Source organism: Lissotriton helveticus, chromosome 10 (genome assembly GCF_964261635.1).
Source record: "Lissotriton helveticus chromosome 10, aLisHel1.1, whole genome shotgun sequence".
Taxonomy (NCBI): Eukaryota; Metazoa; Chordata; class Amphibia; order Caudata; family Salamandridae; genus Lissotriton; species Lissotriton helveticus.
The window spans coordinates 226,147,136-226,159,286 of record NC_136071.1 but is presented as its reverse complement, the minus strand read 5'-3'; the positions used below and the strand labels follow the sequence as shown (position 1 = coordinate 226,159,286).

At 39.7% G+C, this 12,151-nt stretch overlaps 1 protein-coding gene across 2 annotated transcripts in view; it reads left to right on the top strand.

The window, feature by feature from the left end:
* Positions 1-6,492, top strand: part of PRPSAP2 (phosphoribosyl pyrophosphate synthetase associated protein 2) — a 444,139-nt gene extending 437,647 nt beyond the window's left edge. For both annotated transcript variants that reach the window (XM_078665175.1, XM_078665176.1), the window contains exon 11: positions 5,412-6,492. In XM_078665175.1, the coding sequence (XP_078521301.1) occupies positions 5,412-5,570 (159 nt within the window). In that variant the 3' untranslated portion in view covers positions 5,571-6,492. The remainder of the gene's footprint in view (positions 1-5,411) is intronic.
* The last annotated feature ends 5,659 nt before the right edge of the window (positions 6,493-12,151 follow it).

Here is a 12,151-nt window from a genome sequence, read left to right as displayed (position 1 = left end):
TTTGTTTTCGCTATTCCCCCTCCCACTACTTCCATTTGTGGTCAGGAAGCTCAGGCAGACGTCACTCACCCTAGTTCTCATAGCGCCAACATGGGCTAGGCAACCATGGTTCACACACTACTAGAACTCTCACAAATTTCTCATGAGAATCTTCCCTTAACATCTGACCTTCTCACACAGAACCATGGCAAAATCGGACATCATAATCCCAAGGAGATGAACCTTTCCGTATGGCTCCTGATGTAATAGAATTTGGATATCTAAACCTTTTACATCAATGTATGAACAGTCTTAAAGAAGCTTATAGACCTACACCTAGAAAATGCTACTCGGCTAAATGGAAATGATTTGTGTTCTATTGCCAGAGGCAAAAAGTTAACCCTTTACAAGCACAGTTACACTTTTTTTTATCTCTTGCATCTTCAAGCATCAGGTTTAGCATACACTTCAGTACGTTTACACCTTGGTGTCATTGCAGCCTATCTGCAAAATAGACAAAATGTGTCCTTATTCAAAATACCAGTCATTAAAGCATTCATGGAAGGGCTTAAAAGAATAATTTCCCCTAAACTCCCACCTGCACCAGCATGGAATTTAAACATTGTGTTAATGCTCATGGGACCTCCATTTGAGCCACTACATTCATGCCCACTCCAATACTTATCTGGGAAAGTAGCATTCTTAACAGCTATTACTTCACTAAGAAGTGTCAGTGAGCTCCACTCACTTACCTTGGAAGAACCAATCTTCCAACTCCATAGAGAACAGAGTTGTTGCTAAGAACAAACTCAAAGTTTCTTCCAAAAGTAGTCTCTCAGTTCCATATTAATCAATCAATAGAATTATCTGTCTTCTGTCTGCATCCTGACTCAGTGGCAGAAAGAGCTCTTCATACTTTAGACGTCAAAAGAGCATTAATGCACTAAGCAGTTATTTATTGCTTTCTCACCTCCTCACATTAGGAATCTAATTAAAAAATGGAATTTCTTGGTGAATAGTTAAATGTACTCAAACTTGATATGCTAAAGCTAAAATACCTTTTTTTAATCTGTTCTCCCTAAGGCTCACTTAACTCGTAAAATAGGAACCTCAGTGGCTTTTTTCTAGGGAACATTCATATTGCTGACATTTGCAAGGCTCCATACCACACACTTTCTTAAAACATAATTGTGTGGATTTGTTAGCACGTTAACAAGCTAATGTCACACAAGCAGAACTGCTTACTCTATTTCAAATAACGGCAACGCACACAGGCTAGCCCCTGCTTCGGGAGAGGGACTGCTTTACAGTCTATCCACAGCATGTGTATCTACAGCCACACATCCCTCGAATGGATTATGTTGCATACCCTGTAAGCATCTGCTCTTGGCATGTAGTGCTGTAGATTCACATGAGCCCTCCAGCCTCCCTGGACGCCTGTGTAGGTCACAGTTTAATGCCTTACATCACTTTAATGTACATTACTGGCATGGACATCACATTACTGATATTTTCTCTTAACTCCATTCTCACCCTCCTTTGGCAAAAAAATCTAACAGTGGAGTTGATGCCCATGCATAGTGTCACCAAGAGGAGTCGCCGCTGCACATTCTTGTGACTCGAAAACACTCTTCGAAGAAAAACAACTTGCACTCATCCGTGCCCAACACTAGATGGCGGACGTATGCACAGCATGTGAATATAGAAGAGATGCTTACAGGGAAGTAACATAATCCATCCATCCATACAGTACTGAATTAGTGAAGGCTGGGCTGAAATTTTAATTAATAAAGTTAAATTTAGCAGCCATTACTGTTTACAGAAAAATACCTTCACTAACCTCCTGTGTTTTTGTTCAAATCAGAGTTGTGAAAGACAGAATGTACTAAGAAGGTTTGCCTACCCTTAAAGAGACCTCCTCCTTGAGAGCTTAATGGATTCCTTTTCAAATTAATGTGTCTCTTTTCAAGCCTATCCATAAGGCTACTTCACAACATATTCACCTTTTGAGTGATATCCAGGCCACATGCTGTAAGGAACCTTGTACAGTTTCCCACAAATACTGTGATGAGAACCAATCCTAGCTTCCTTCTTAAAGTTATTTCTGATTTTCATGTCCATTTCTTTTAAGTTCTTTCTAAAATCCCTCTCCAACAGAAAGGACTTTATATTTGTTTGACTTCAAAACAGTTTTAAAAATCGACCTAAATAAATACAAGAAAAAAAGAAAATACATTATACATGTTGAGCAAAGTTGTATAAACTATGGCACACTCCTCATGAGATTAGCCAGTTTGAAACATTCCCCTCTAGATGGGTTGTTTCCCTGCATTTTGCTATGCTACCCAAATACCAGCAAAACTTTGGGAGGCCCTGCATCCATTATTAAGGAAAATTTTCATTGCTGACAGAGGTAAGGCTGCCACCTGAAAGTCTGTATGTGCTTTCACAAGGCATTGCCTTGACAGATTCTAGAGCAGATTCTCAAGTGTGCTAAGCTTATATGCTGAACTTTATTAGTTATTTTTATTGTTGGTAGAGTCTGACTTGACTGCGCTTCTGTCACTGACCTTATGTGAGCAACAGAAAAAGAGCTTTCAGAAGTACTTCTGAGCGGAGGGTTTAGACCAGGCTTTCCCAACCAGTAACTCGTGCCCAGCTACCTGTAAGTAGCTCTCCTGTGTAGAAGCTTTTGCTTTTCTGAGTTAATATGTCTATAAAAAATGTAAAAGTGTATATTCAAGGCAAAATATATGCATCTTTGGAACTCCTGATGTTTGGAGAAAAAATGGTTGAATTTCCAAAATATATTTAGAGCTGCCATTTGAGTGATAAATCATTTGGTCCTAGGGAGATTTATTGCTAATATGACCTTTGTACCAGGGATATTGTAGCCATGAAGGTTAGCTATTACCCATATAAAAGCATTCTAAATTTACAAATCTTTTTTTACGATACTGCTGGCAACCCTGTCTGGTGTACTAAGGTGATCACTGATGCTAATCTTGCAATGTAATCTTGTCTGATGTGTTGACTAATACAACGCTACAATACTAATAATATTAGTATCTTGTGGTGATTATCATTGAACATAATTAGATCTTACTAAGGAAAATGTTAGAGAACCTGGTTTATACACTGCCCATATGTTGGTTCCCTGAAGTGCAGTATTTGGTATGGCAGTAGTTGTTGCCACAGAAAGAATGCACTCTGTGCATTGTGGGAAAGCTTAGTCTTAATACAGCAGGACTCCGCTTTTAATGATAGTAAGCCATTCATTCACCAAGACTATTGCCTGAACTGCCTATTATGAAAAGTTATGATAAAGGCTGTAGCTCGACATATTAATTATGAAAAGCATATGGTTAAATCAGGGTGCATTTAAGAGTGGATTATTACTACTCTATATTAAAGTCTACGGATATGTGGCTTCTTGCATGGAATATCAGATTACGGATTGCTGTAGTAGGTAACGGTTTTGGTGTTACCCATTTTAACACATGATGGTGGTGATAGAAGATGTGCACTGTGATAATCCTTGTTAGAATCTTAGAAGAGGTAGCATTTTGCTTTACCCCCTATAATTGTGTTAGCATTTGTGATATATGATTGTACGCCTAATGGTTGCATTGTGGGAAACATTACTCTCAATGCAGTAGGCTTGTGGTGGCAAAGGTCACAAGCCAATGATAAAGGCTACAGGCCTGATTTGTTTACTTGGAAAATGTTCTGTCCAACACCCTACGTCTTATCTATTTTTTATGAAAAGCTTTGACCAAAGCAGTAGGCCTAGCAGATTTATTGTTAAAAGCATTTGTTAAAGTTAACAGTCCTTTAATGTTGGATTGTTATCACACTGTTGTACAGGCTGTAGGCAGGTATTTTATTACATAAAATCTAACGGACTACTATAGTTGGCATGGGATTTGGTGTTGGTCACCCCCTTTGACAAATGCTTGGGGTAGAACATTTTCACTTCGATGGTCCTTGTACATATATGTACATTGTTTTAGCTGTATGCATGATGGTTACCACGTAATTTAGTCATTGAGCCACAGTAAATGCAATAGGCCTTGTTGGTTCATTGGAAAACGTTTTTTCAGATGCTATAGGTTTAGTCTGTTGTGAACAAGTATGACAAAGCCAGTAGGTCTTTCTTACTTATTGTGAAAAGTATGTTATAAAGAATAGGCTCTTAAAGATGGATTGTTATTACACTAGGCTGAAGTCAGCAGGCAGGTATTTTGTGAAATGGTATCCCACAAATTACTGTAGTCCCCTAGGAAGTTGGTGTTGGTGATACACTTTATTTTATTCTTGAACCTATTTGCCCCCATGCTCAGCATGCACATCTTTGGAGTATTTAACAGTTCTAAATGTAATCACTTGTGGTAGGAGTCCACCACCTTTGCCCAATATGCTTGTACGAGTGGGCATTTCCATGTCGATGGAAGTACATAGGAACTGCCTCCTGACACTTTGGACAGTTCTGGTATTTCGTGTGATCTATTTTGTGAATTAATTGGGTCTATCTATACTGGTGGTCTTATGTATTAGTGCATGTGTCTCCTCCTTATGTTTATCTACAAAATACATCATCAAAATTTAGTTTGTTGAAAGTGTTTTAGGGATACAACATAGAGATGTTATTAAAGCCATTAGATACATGCTCATCAACACACTATTTATTTGTATTCCTTATTAGAAATAATTCTCTCCAAACATGTTTTTATAATTTAGCTACACATGGATCACCATCGAACCGATCCTTATTTTTGTTCCCACTGCCTTTCCTCACGGCTTAGACTGCTAAATTGTGTAAGGGCAAAAAGAACATTATACACTGCCTAACGATGTTTGTGTAGTTAAGGCAAATTATTCCCAAGGAAATTAGCATTTTTTGTTTGCATTTATAGTTGTGGCGTGAGCTCTGAACTGCATTTACTCAGTGACTGGTAAACTAATGAAGATAACGAAGCTAGGTATTTGATAAGGTACTGTAAGTGTGGAGAATCGTCCCTATTCTGTACGTGCCAATATGCTGCACATATGCTTTGGATAAAAGTAGAGAAAGCATCTCCACAATGGTTGAAAAAACACAACCGAACATGTCAAAGAAATTAAACATGTTTTTCTTTGCTAGTATCTCATTACATTTTCACTTCTTAATGTTCTTTTGTTTTAAGATTATTTTGTTAACTCTTGTTATTATAGTGTGCCTTTTGGCAATAAACTGGAGTGGGAAGGACATTGGCCAACGTTTGCACATGCTTTGCTGTATCATTAACAAATCCCCATTTTCCCTAGCTGTAACTTTTACCATCCAAGTGCAACATTCAACAAATGATTAAGGATACAAACTATAGAGAGGACCTTGCAGTTACATTTCTTATGCTGTCTTGTAACACGAGCTTTTCTGCTTCTCTGAACAGGTGGTGGTCACCAACACAATCCCACATGAAATCCAGAAGCTACAGTGCCCCAAAATTAAGACTGTGGATATCAGCATGATTCTGTCTGAAGCAATCCGCCGGATTCACAATGGGGAGTCTATGTCTTACCTTTTTAGGAATATAGGAATGGATGATTGATTATTAATTATTTCGTTTTTTTAAGAATATACCAAGGGCCAAACTGGAAGAGTACGAGGTATCTGAAGTATCTTGCTTAACCTTAATATTTCACAAATGCCATCCTTTTTTTTCCAGACTAGAACTTTTTCCAATTGAATTAGATACCACATAGCATATTTTTTTCATTACGGCAATTTTTTGAACAAAAACAAAATATCACACAAAAGAGTAATTCTTATTTGCTTTTTGTTTAGATGCACTATTAAGATGAATGCACTAAATCGAAGTTCCTCCCATAAATGGCAACTGCATCCTAAAACGTTTTTTCAGAGCCATAGACAGTAGTGAAAACAGCCCATCTTCTGGGTTCAGTCCTGAGTGCGGTCATGTTGAAAGTATAGCTGATCTATCCGTTACATTCAATCCTGGGTGCAGTCACATTCAAAGCATAGCTCATCTATTCATCCTTTGCATTCAGAACTGAAAGGAAATTAAAAAAAAATATTAACAGAGTATTTTCTGGTTGACTCTTTCTGCAGTATGAATGGCATACCTAGGATGGCCACTTCTTGTCTTAGATCTGGTTATTTTAAGCTGCTTTTTAAACGTATCTAGGCCTTGAAATAAATCAGAGCATCCGTGGTCGTTCAAATGGGAGCCTTATATTATTGAAATATATATTTTTGTTTCTGTTGAGTTCATCTTTAAGGAAAACATTTCTTTTCCTTTCATATTCTGCTCATAAATCTTTCAACAAGGCGCTTGAATGAAGTACAAGTTTGCTGTACATCTGCATTTTCAGAGCCAAAAAATAGGGTTGTACGACGTATGTGAATATTTGTTCAAGTGCTTTTGTAGAACAGCATATGAAATATGCACTCTTATTTATTTTCCGCAAAGAAAACAAAAGAAATAAAGAATAATTGTTTTGTGTGTTTTATTTCTTTTTTGTTTATTGTCTGTTGTTAAGACCATGGCTATTAAGAAAATACAGTCTTCTTTTTCTAAAGTATATTAATCTGTCACAGTTGATGTTGAATTCCTACAGCGACAGAATGGTGGAAGAGAAAAGGACATATGGTGCTTTGGGGTGTGAAATAACTTAGTATATTGAATCCCTTTGTGAAACAAATCTGTTTTTTTAATCCTTTTGAGTTGGACAAGATGAGTACCCTTAGTGTTAATATTGTTCAAGTTGCAATTCAGCTTTTTGTTCCCTCTGTATTGTAGCCAGCATTTAGAAAATCCCTAGAAAATGATTCCCTATGATAAGTATTAGAGAAATATTTTTGAGGAAGGTATCGGATGAACATGAACTAGTTAATAACTACATGTGGGATTCAACATTTAGTCGTCCACTTCTCCGGATCACTCTTAGTCATTCTTAACCAAAATGTAAAAGTATTTTCCTCAATTAAAAAATTGTTGGATGAGAGAATGTAGTCACATTTTTATAATAAAAGAACAGCTATTAACCACATCAAAATGTAGCATTCCAATTTCATGCAGTTTAAAGAAACTGAAACTTTGGAAACTTCCTATTCCAAAGCCCTGCACTGCAGTTGTGAGTGACACTGCAAACTGTAACTAGTGCATTTCCCAATACACTGATACGATAAAGAATGCATAAGGTGGGTTGGCTGTTAGATCTTGACCCGAGTATTGCCCTACTTCATATTACGGACTCAAATTAATATAAGATTGGTTTCTTCACTAGAGACCTATTGTTGTCCAAGAGGGAAGTTGCAAGGAAGTGGTAAAGCAGGCTCACTTCACCTATTTGGAGGTAGACAAGTGTGTCAGATCAATGTATGGCTCTGGGGATCCCTGGGTAGGGGTCACGGGCTGTCCACACAAATAGGCCAACATTTGGACTGATTGGCAGGCCCACAGATGTAGTGCTGTTATACACACAAGGTGTTAGACTAACTCGGGTTTAAACCCGTTTGAACATCCCGGTGGTGTGTCTCACTGATTATGCATGTTTCACTGCATGATAATTGATTGAGGTTGATATGAGTCTTTACAGCCATGATGTAATCCGTATGCCGTATCCTGGAGCTGTGTTAACTGTAATGGTAATTGCCTTCATACTTCTTAAATCACAAACTCTACACATTTCTTTTGTTTCAATGTAATATTATGATCTGCATGCAGTATGCTCCGTATGATAACAATTTGAACGCATCTGTTCGTATATACGCAACAGCTTCTTCAGGATGATGGCACCTTTAAAATAAACATTTTAAGTGAAATATTCATAACTTGTAAAACACCACAATCATCTGAGCAGCCCACAAAACCCTGGTTTGTTCCTAGAACTTACGAAGCCATTGTAGGAAGTACGGCTCTTAGAAACAATTAAGGTTAATCCCAGCCTAGATCAGTTTTCCGGTCTACTTTCAATGCCGTCATACTGTATGCAGACTTATTCATTTCCATGAGCTTAGGTTTTGCATAAATGGCAATTATAAAACCCTGAGGGCACAGGAAACGCAAGGGTATTTGCGCTCTATAAGAAAACTACAAACAAAATGTGCATTGGAATTGCTATGTACCTAGAGGGATCGTCTAAAGACCAGCCTCTGAAATCAATTAGACGGAAGAAGCCAGACAGGACAAGCCATAAAGTTTCTGCAAGAGAGAACAAATGTTGAAGCCAGTGTAATATGGGATGCAGTGTAGAGGAGCATATTGGCTACGTTCTATGGTCCGTATAATAGGGAAGACTGGCGTTTGCCTACATTCTGTGATAAAGACTAATAAAATAATTATTGGCTCCCTAAGCGAAGTTACATTTTGGTCCCCTTCTTTGGACCAAAAGAGTGAGGTGGTAACATGTGGTAACCTATGTCGCTTGAAGGGGGTAATCCTCCACACCAGTACCTCACAGTAATGCTTAGCAGTAACATTTTGAATATGCTGTGATATCCATTTGTCCACTCCATCCTCCTATCAATTCAATTCAATAAGCTTTATTCGGTTCAGATAAAAAAAACATAAAAGCGCATTTAAAACAATTATTAAAAACCAATACAATTCATTAAATTCATGGAATACAATCATGACTGTTAATACAACTTAAAACAACATACTTTTCCTGGCATGAATTGATCTAAAATTAAATGTCGCAGTATAAAAACAAATATCAGGCTCTTGCATTGTAAACAGCAGACTCCTAGCAGCATTCATAGTTAAAGTGCAGTATTTTTTAAACAAAGGTTTAAGGAAAGCAATACGGAGGTTCAGATACAGATCACATATAAGGAGAAAGTGCAAAGTGCTTTGTTTGGTACGTCCATCACATAAGCAGGGTGAATCAGGATACTTTTTTACACAGGGTGATGAACGATGCCTAATCTCATTCTTGTAAGGACAAATCGGTGCGATGATCTGGTTACCTGGCTCAAGTAAGTTTAGAATCCCTCAGTTTCTAAATAAGAGTAATAGAACTGGCAAGTTCTTAAATGCCCGCTACTTTTTCAACGTGCATACTTTCTCTCCCACAGAAACGTATTTTTCAATTCAATTTTAGGCGTTTCTATTGCTCCATTAGGGTTTTCCAAGATGTTTATTTTAAATACATCCTTAAAAGTTTGTACTATATATTTGAGCCAAGGGATCTTTAAACAAGTATCTAATTGAAGACAATCTTTAATAATCATTTTGTTGAATGTGGTCTCTTCTTTCAGCCATATAGATCTCCAGATCAATAATGGTCTGAGCCCAATTAGGTCCGTCACGTAATTAATCCCCACTTCGCTGTGTATTAAATCAGTGGATGCTGAAGTGGGTAAACCGAGCAGCTTTTTAAGAAACATATTTTCCTCTGTTTGCAAATCACCATGATAATGAGGACCCCATACACCCGCACCATAAAATGCGATTGAGGTACAACTCGATTGATAAATGTGCATCATATCTTTAATTCGACGGTCCCCTATTTTAGCGGCAAACCTAAAAAACCCGTGTACACTTTTTGCCATTTCAGACCGAACATTCGTCATCTCTTACGACCATTTACCATCGCCGGAGAAAGTTATCCCTAGGTAACAGAACATATATACTGTTTGTATTTTCTGCCGGGCCTCGAACCACAGACCATAGTATAAGTTTTGGTCGTATTAATCTGCAACTTTTTACCCTTAATAAAATCAGCAAACTTACCTATTAACCTCTGTAGGCCCATAGGTGTTCTCGATAAAAGTATGGCATTTCTGCATAAAGCAGAACCGGCACATCATGACCCTCCACCCGAGGTGCATCAGACTTTACTAGTTTAAGTGCTGCGTCCACTTCATTTATAAAAAGTGTAAAAAGCAAAGGAGCAAGGACGCAGCCTTGCCGGATGCCTGATTTAACCTCAAATTTGGGGGTACACTCGCCGTACCGCACGGATGTTAATAATTTTTCATAAAGCCTTGCCAAAAAGAAAATAATAGACTCTGGAACACCAAGACCTAGTAAAATCGGCCATAATATGCCGTGATCCACTAAATCAAATGCGCTGCTAAGGTCAGCAATACATAGGAAAAGGGACCCTTGCTTAGCACGCGTATATTTTCCGATTAATAATTCCAGATTAATACACTGTTCAAGGGTTCCCCGCCCTTTCCGGAAGCCATATTGGGTCTGAGTTAAAATCCCGTTATCCTCAGCCCACTCCTCTAACCTGACAAGTATAACCCTACTCATAACTTTGATAGACGAATCTAAAAGGGAAATCAGCTGATAGTTTTTGGCTTCGGATCTGTCCCTTTTCTTGAATATGGGAATAATAATTGATTCGCCCCATGTAGAGGGGGCTCATTCCGTTATAGTGGCATTAAAAACTCTATTTAATAAGGGATCCCAGAGTGCAGGTAAGGCTTTATAAAAATCTATTGGGACGCCATCCGGGCCCGGGGCTTTCCCTTCCTTGCTGATGTTGATTCCTTGTTCTACCTCCGCTAGTGTGATATTTAGAGGTAAAATCGACCAGATATTTGAATCCCCAGAATCAGTTCTAGTTACATTTCCTGGGTTAAAAATGCTAGAGAAATGTACAACCCGTGCCTCACTACTGACATAAGATGTCAGTTCGGGGACCTCCTCATTTTTTAAGAAAGGTGAGTTAACTGTTTCCCAACACAGCTCACTGTTAGATGTATCTACAGCCAGATTTAATTTGCCCCAGGCCTCCTGTTGGAGCTCTCTCTTTCTCTGTTTTAATTGTAATTTATAAGCCAGTCTTAAATTCTTTACAAGCACCATATCCCTGCTCCTACTAGACAGTGTTTGTTTTAGCTGGTTCAAAGAGTGAGTACAGGCATGGTTAAACCATCCTCTATTCTGTTTGTTTCCTATTTGATGGCATAGTCAGAATACTATTAATAATTCCATTAATTTTACAAAAATTCATTACAATCTGGGCTGGTTCGACATTAACATCCAAATTCTCAGAGATCTCAGTATATCAATCGGTGACAATGTTTTTTAATACCTTGTCCGGATTGACCCCTTTCCATTTTATTCTGGTGCCATTTGGCCTACATGCGGCTATATTGCCAATTGTAGTTTGTATTACTGGGCATCTATTGCCCCATACAGCTAATGGCATAATAATGCAGTTATGATCACTAAGTAATAGGTCTTCGATCCACGGTGTGGTGCAAAGAGAAACAATAATTACAGAGACCAATACGTGATCAATAATGGTATTTGCGTTTCGACCTGTAAAAGTTGGGATAGATTTTCTAAAACCATCTCTTGCACACTGCATTATGTCCAGGTCGAATTTAGCCAGAAATGTATTTAAAATATCTCCAATAGGGGATATGTGGGAAGTGCATACAATCATCTCCTGTATCGTTCCTAAACCCACAAACCTTAGTCGTGGACAACTGGCATATTTGGGTATTAAAATCGCCCACCCGGGGCGTGGCTTGGCGGGCGAAGATGGCGGTTGCAGCGTCGTAGAGCTCCCGCCAGCCCAGACATAATCCGTTTAATTATCCTGGCCCCGAGCCCGTTCATTGCCTTACCTGTGCGGTGAGTGTTCCTGGCAGCACCCAGAACTCTCCTGTGTGCCGAATCGCTCCTTCTGCCGCTCCGGTGAGCCGAGATCGTCTGCAGCGAGGTGCGGCCTGGAGCCTGTAGGCGGAGCCGGGACCTCGATTTTTGAAGTCGGCGGCCGGTGATCGGGCCGGTCGGGCGATTCCCTGGCCAGGGACTGCAGCGCCGGAGGTTGGAGGAGCTACTGTGGGGCCCTGTGGAGCGGCCTTGTGCACCGGGGCGACCCCTGGACGACGCGGAGGTGCTGCGGCCTATGCGGACCCCGAGCAGCCGGGGCCTTGAGTTTCGCGACCTGGATTGCAGTGAGTCGCCGCGGATCGTCCCTGGTGTTGGTGGGGCAGTTGCAGTGCCCGCGGAGATCGCCAGACAAGTGCAGAGGGTGCCCGGAGGGGCGGCTAGCGGCTGGGGCCCGACTGACCCGTGGGCTGGACTTCTGTGGTGGCGTGAAACCAGAGGCGCGCTTCCTTTGCCTGGGCCCGGGGCTGCCTAGAACCAGTGGCGCGACAGGGGAGATCCCTGCTTGATTCTGCTGTGGCGGTGGGAGA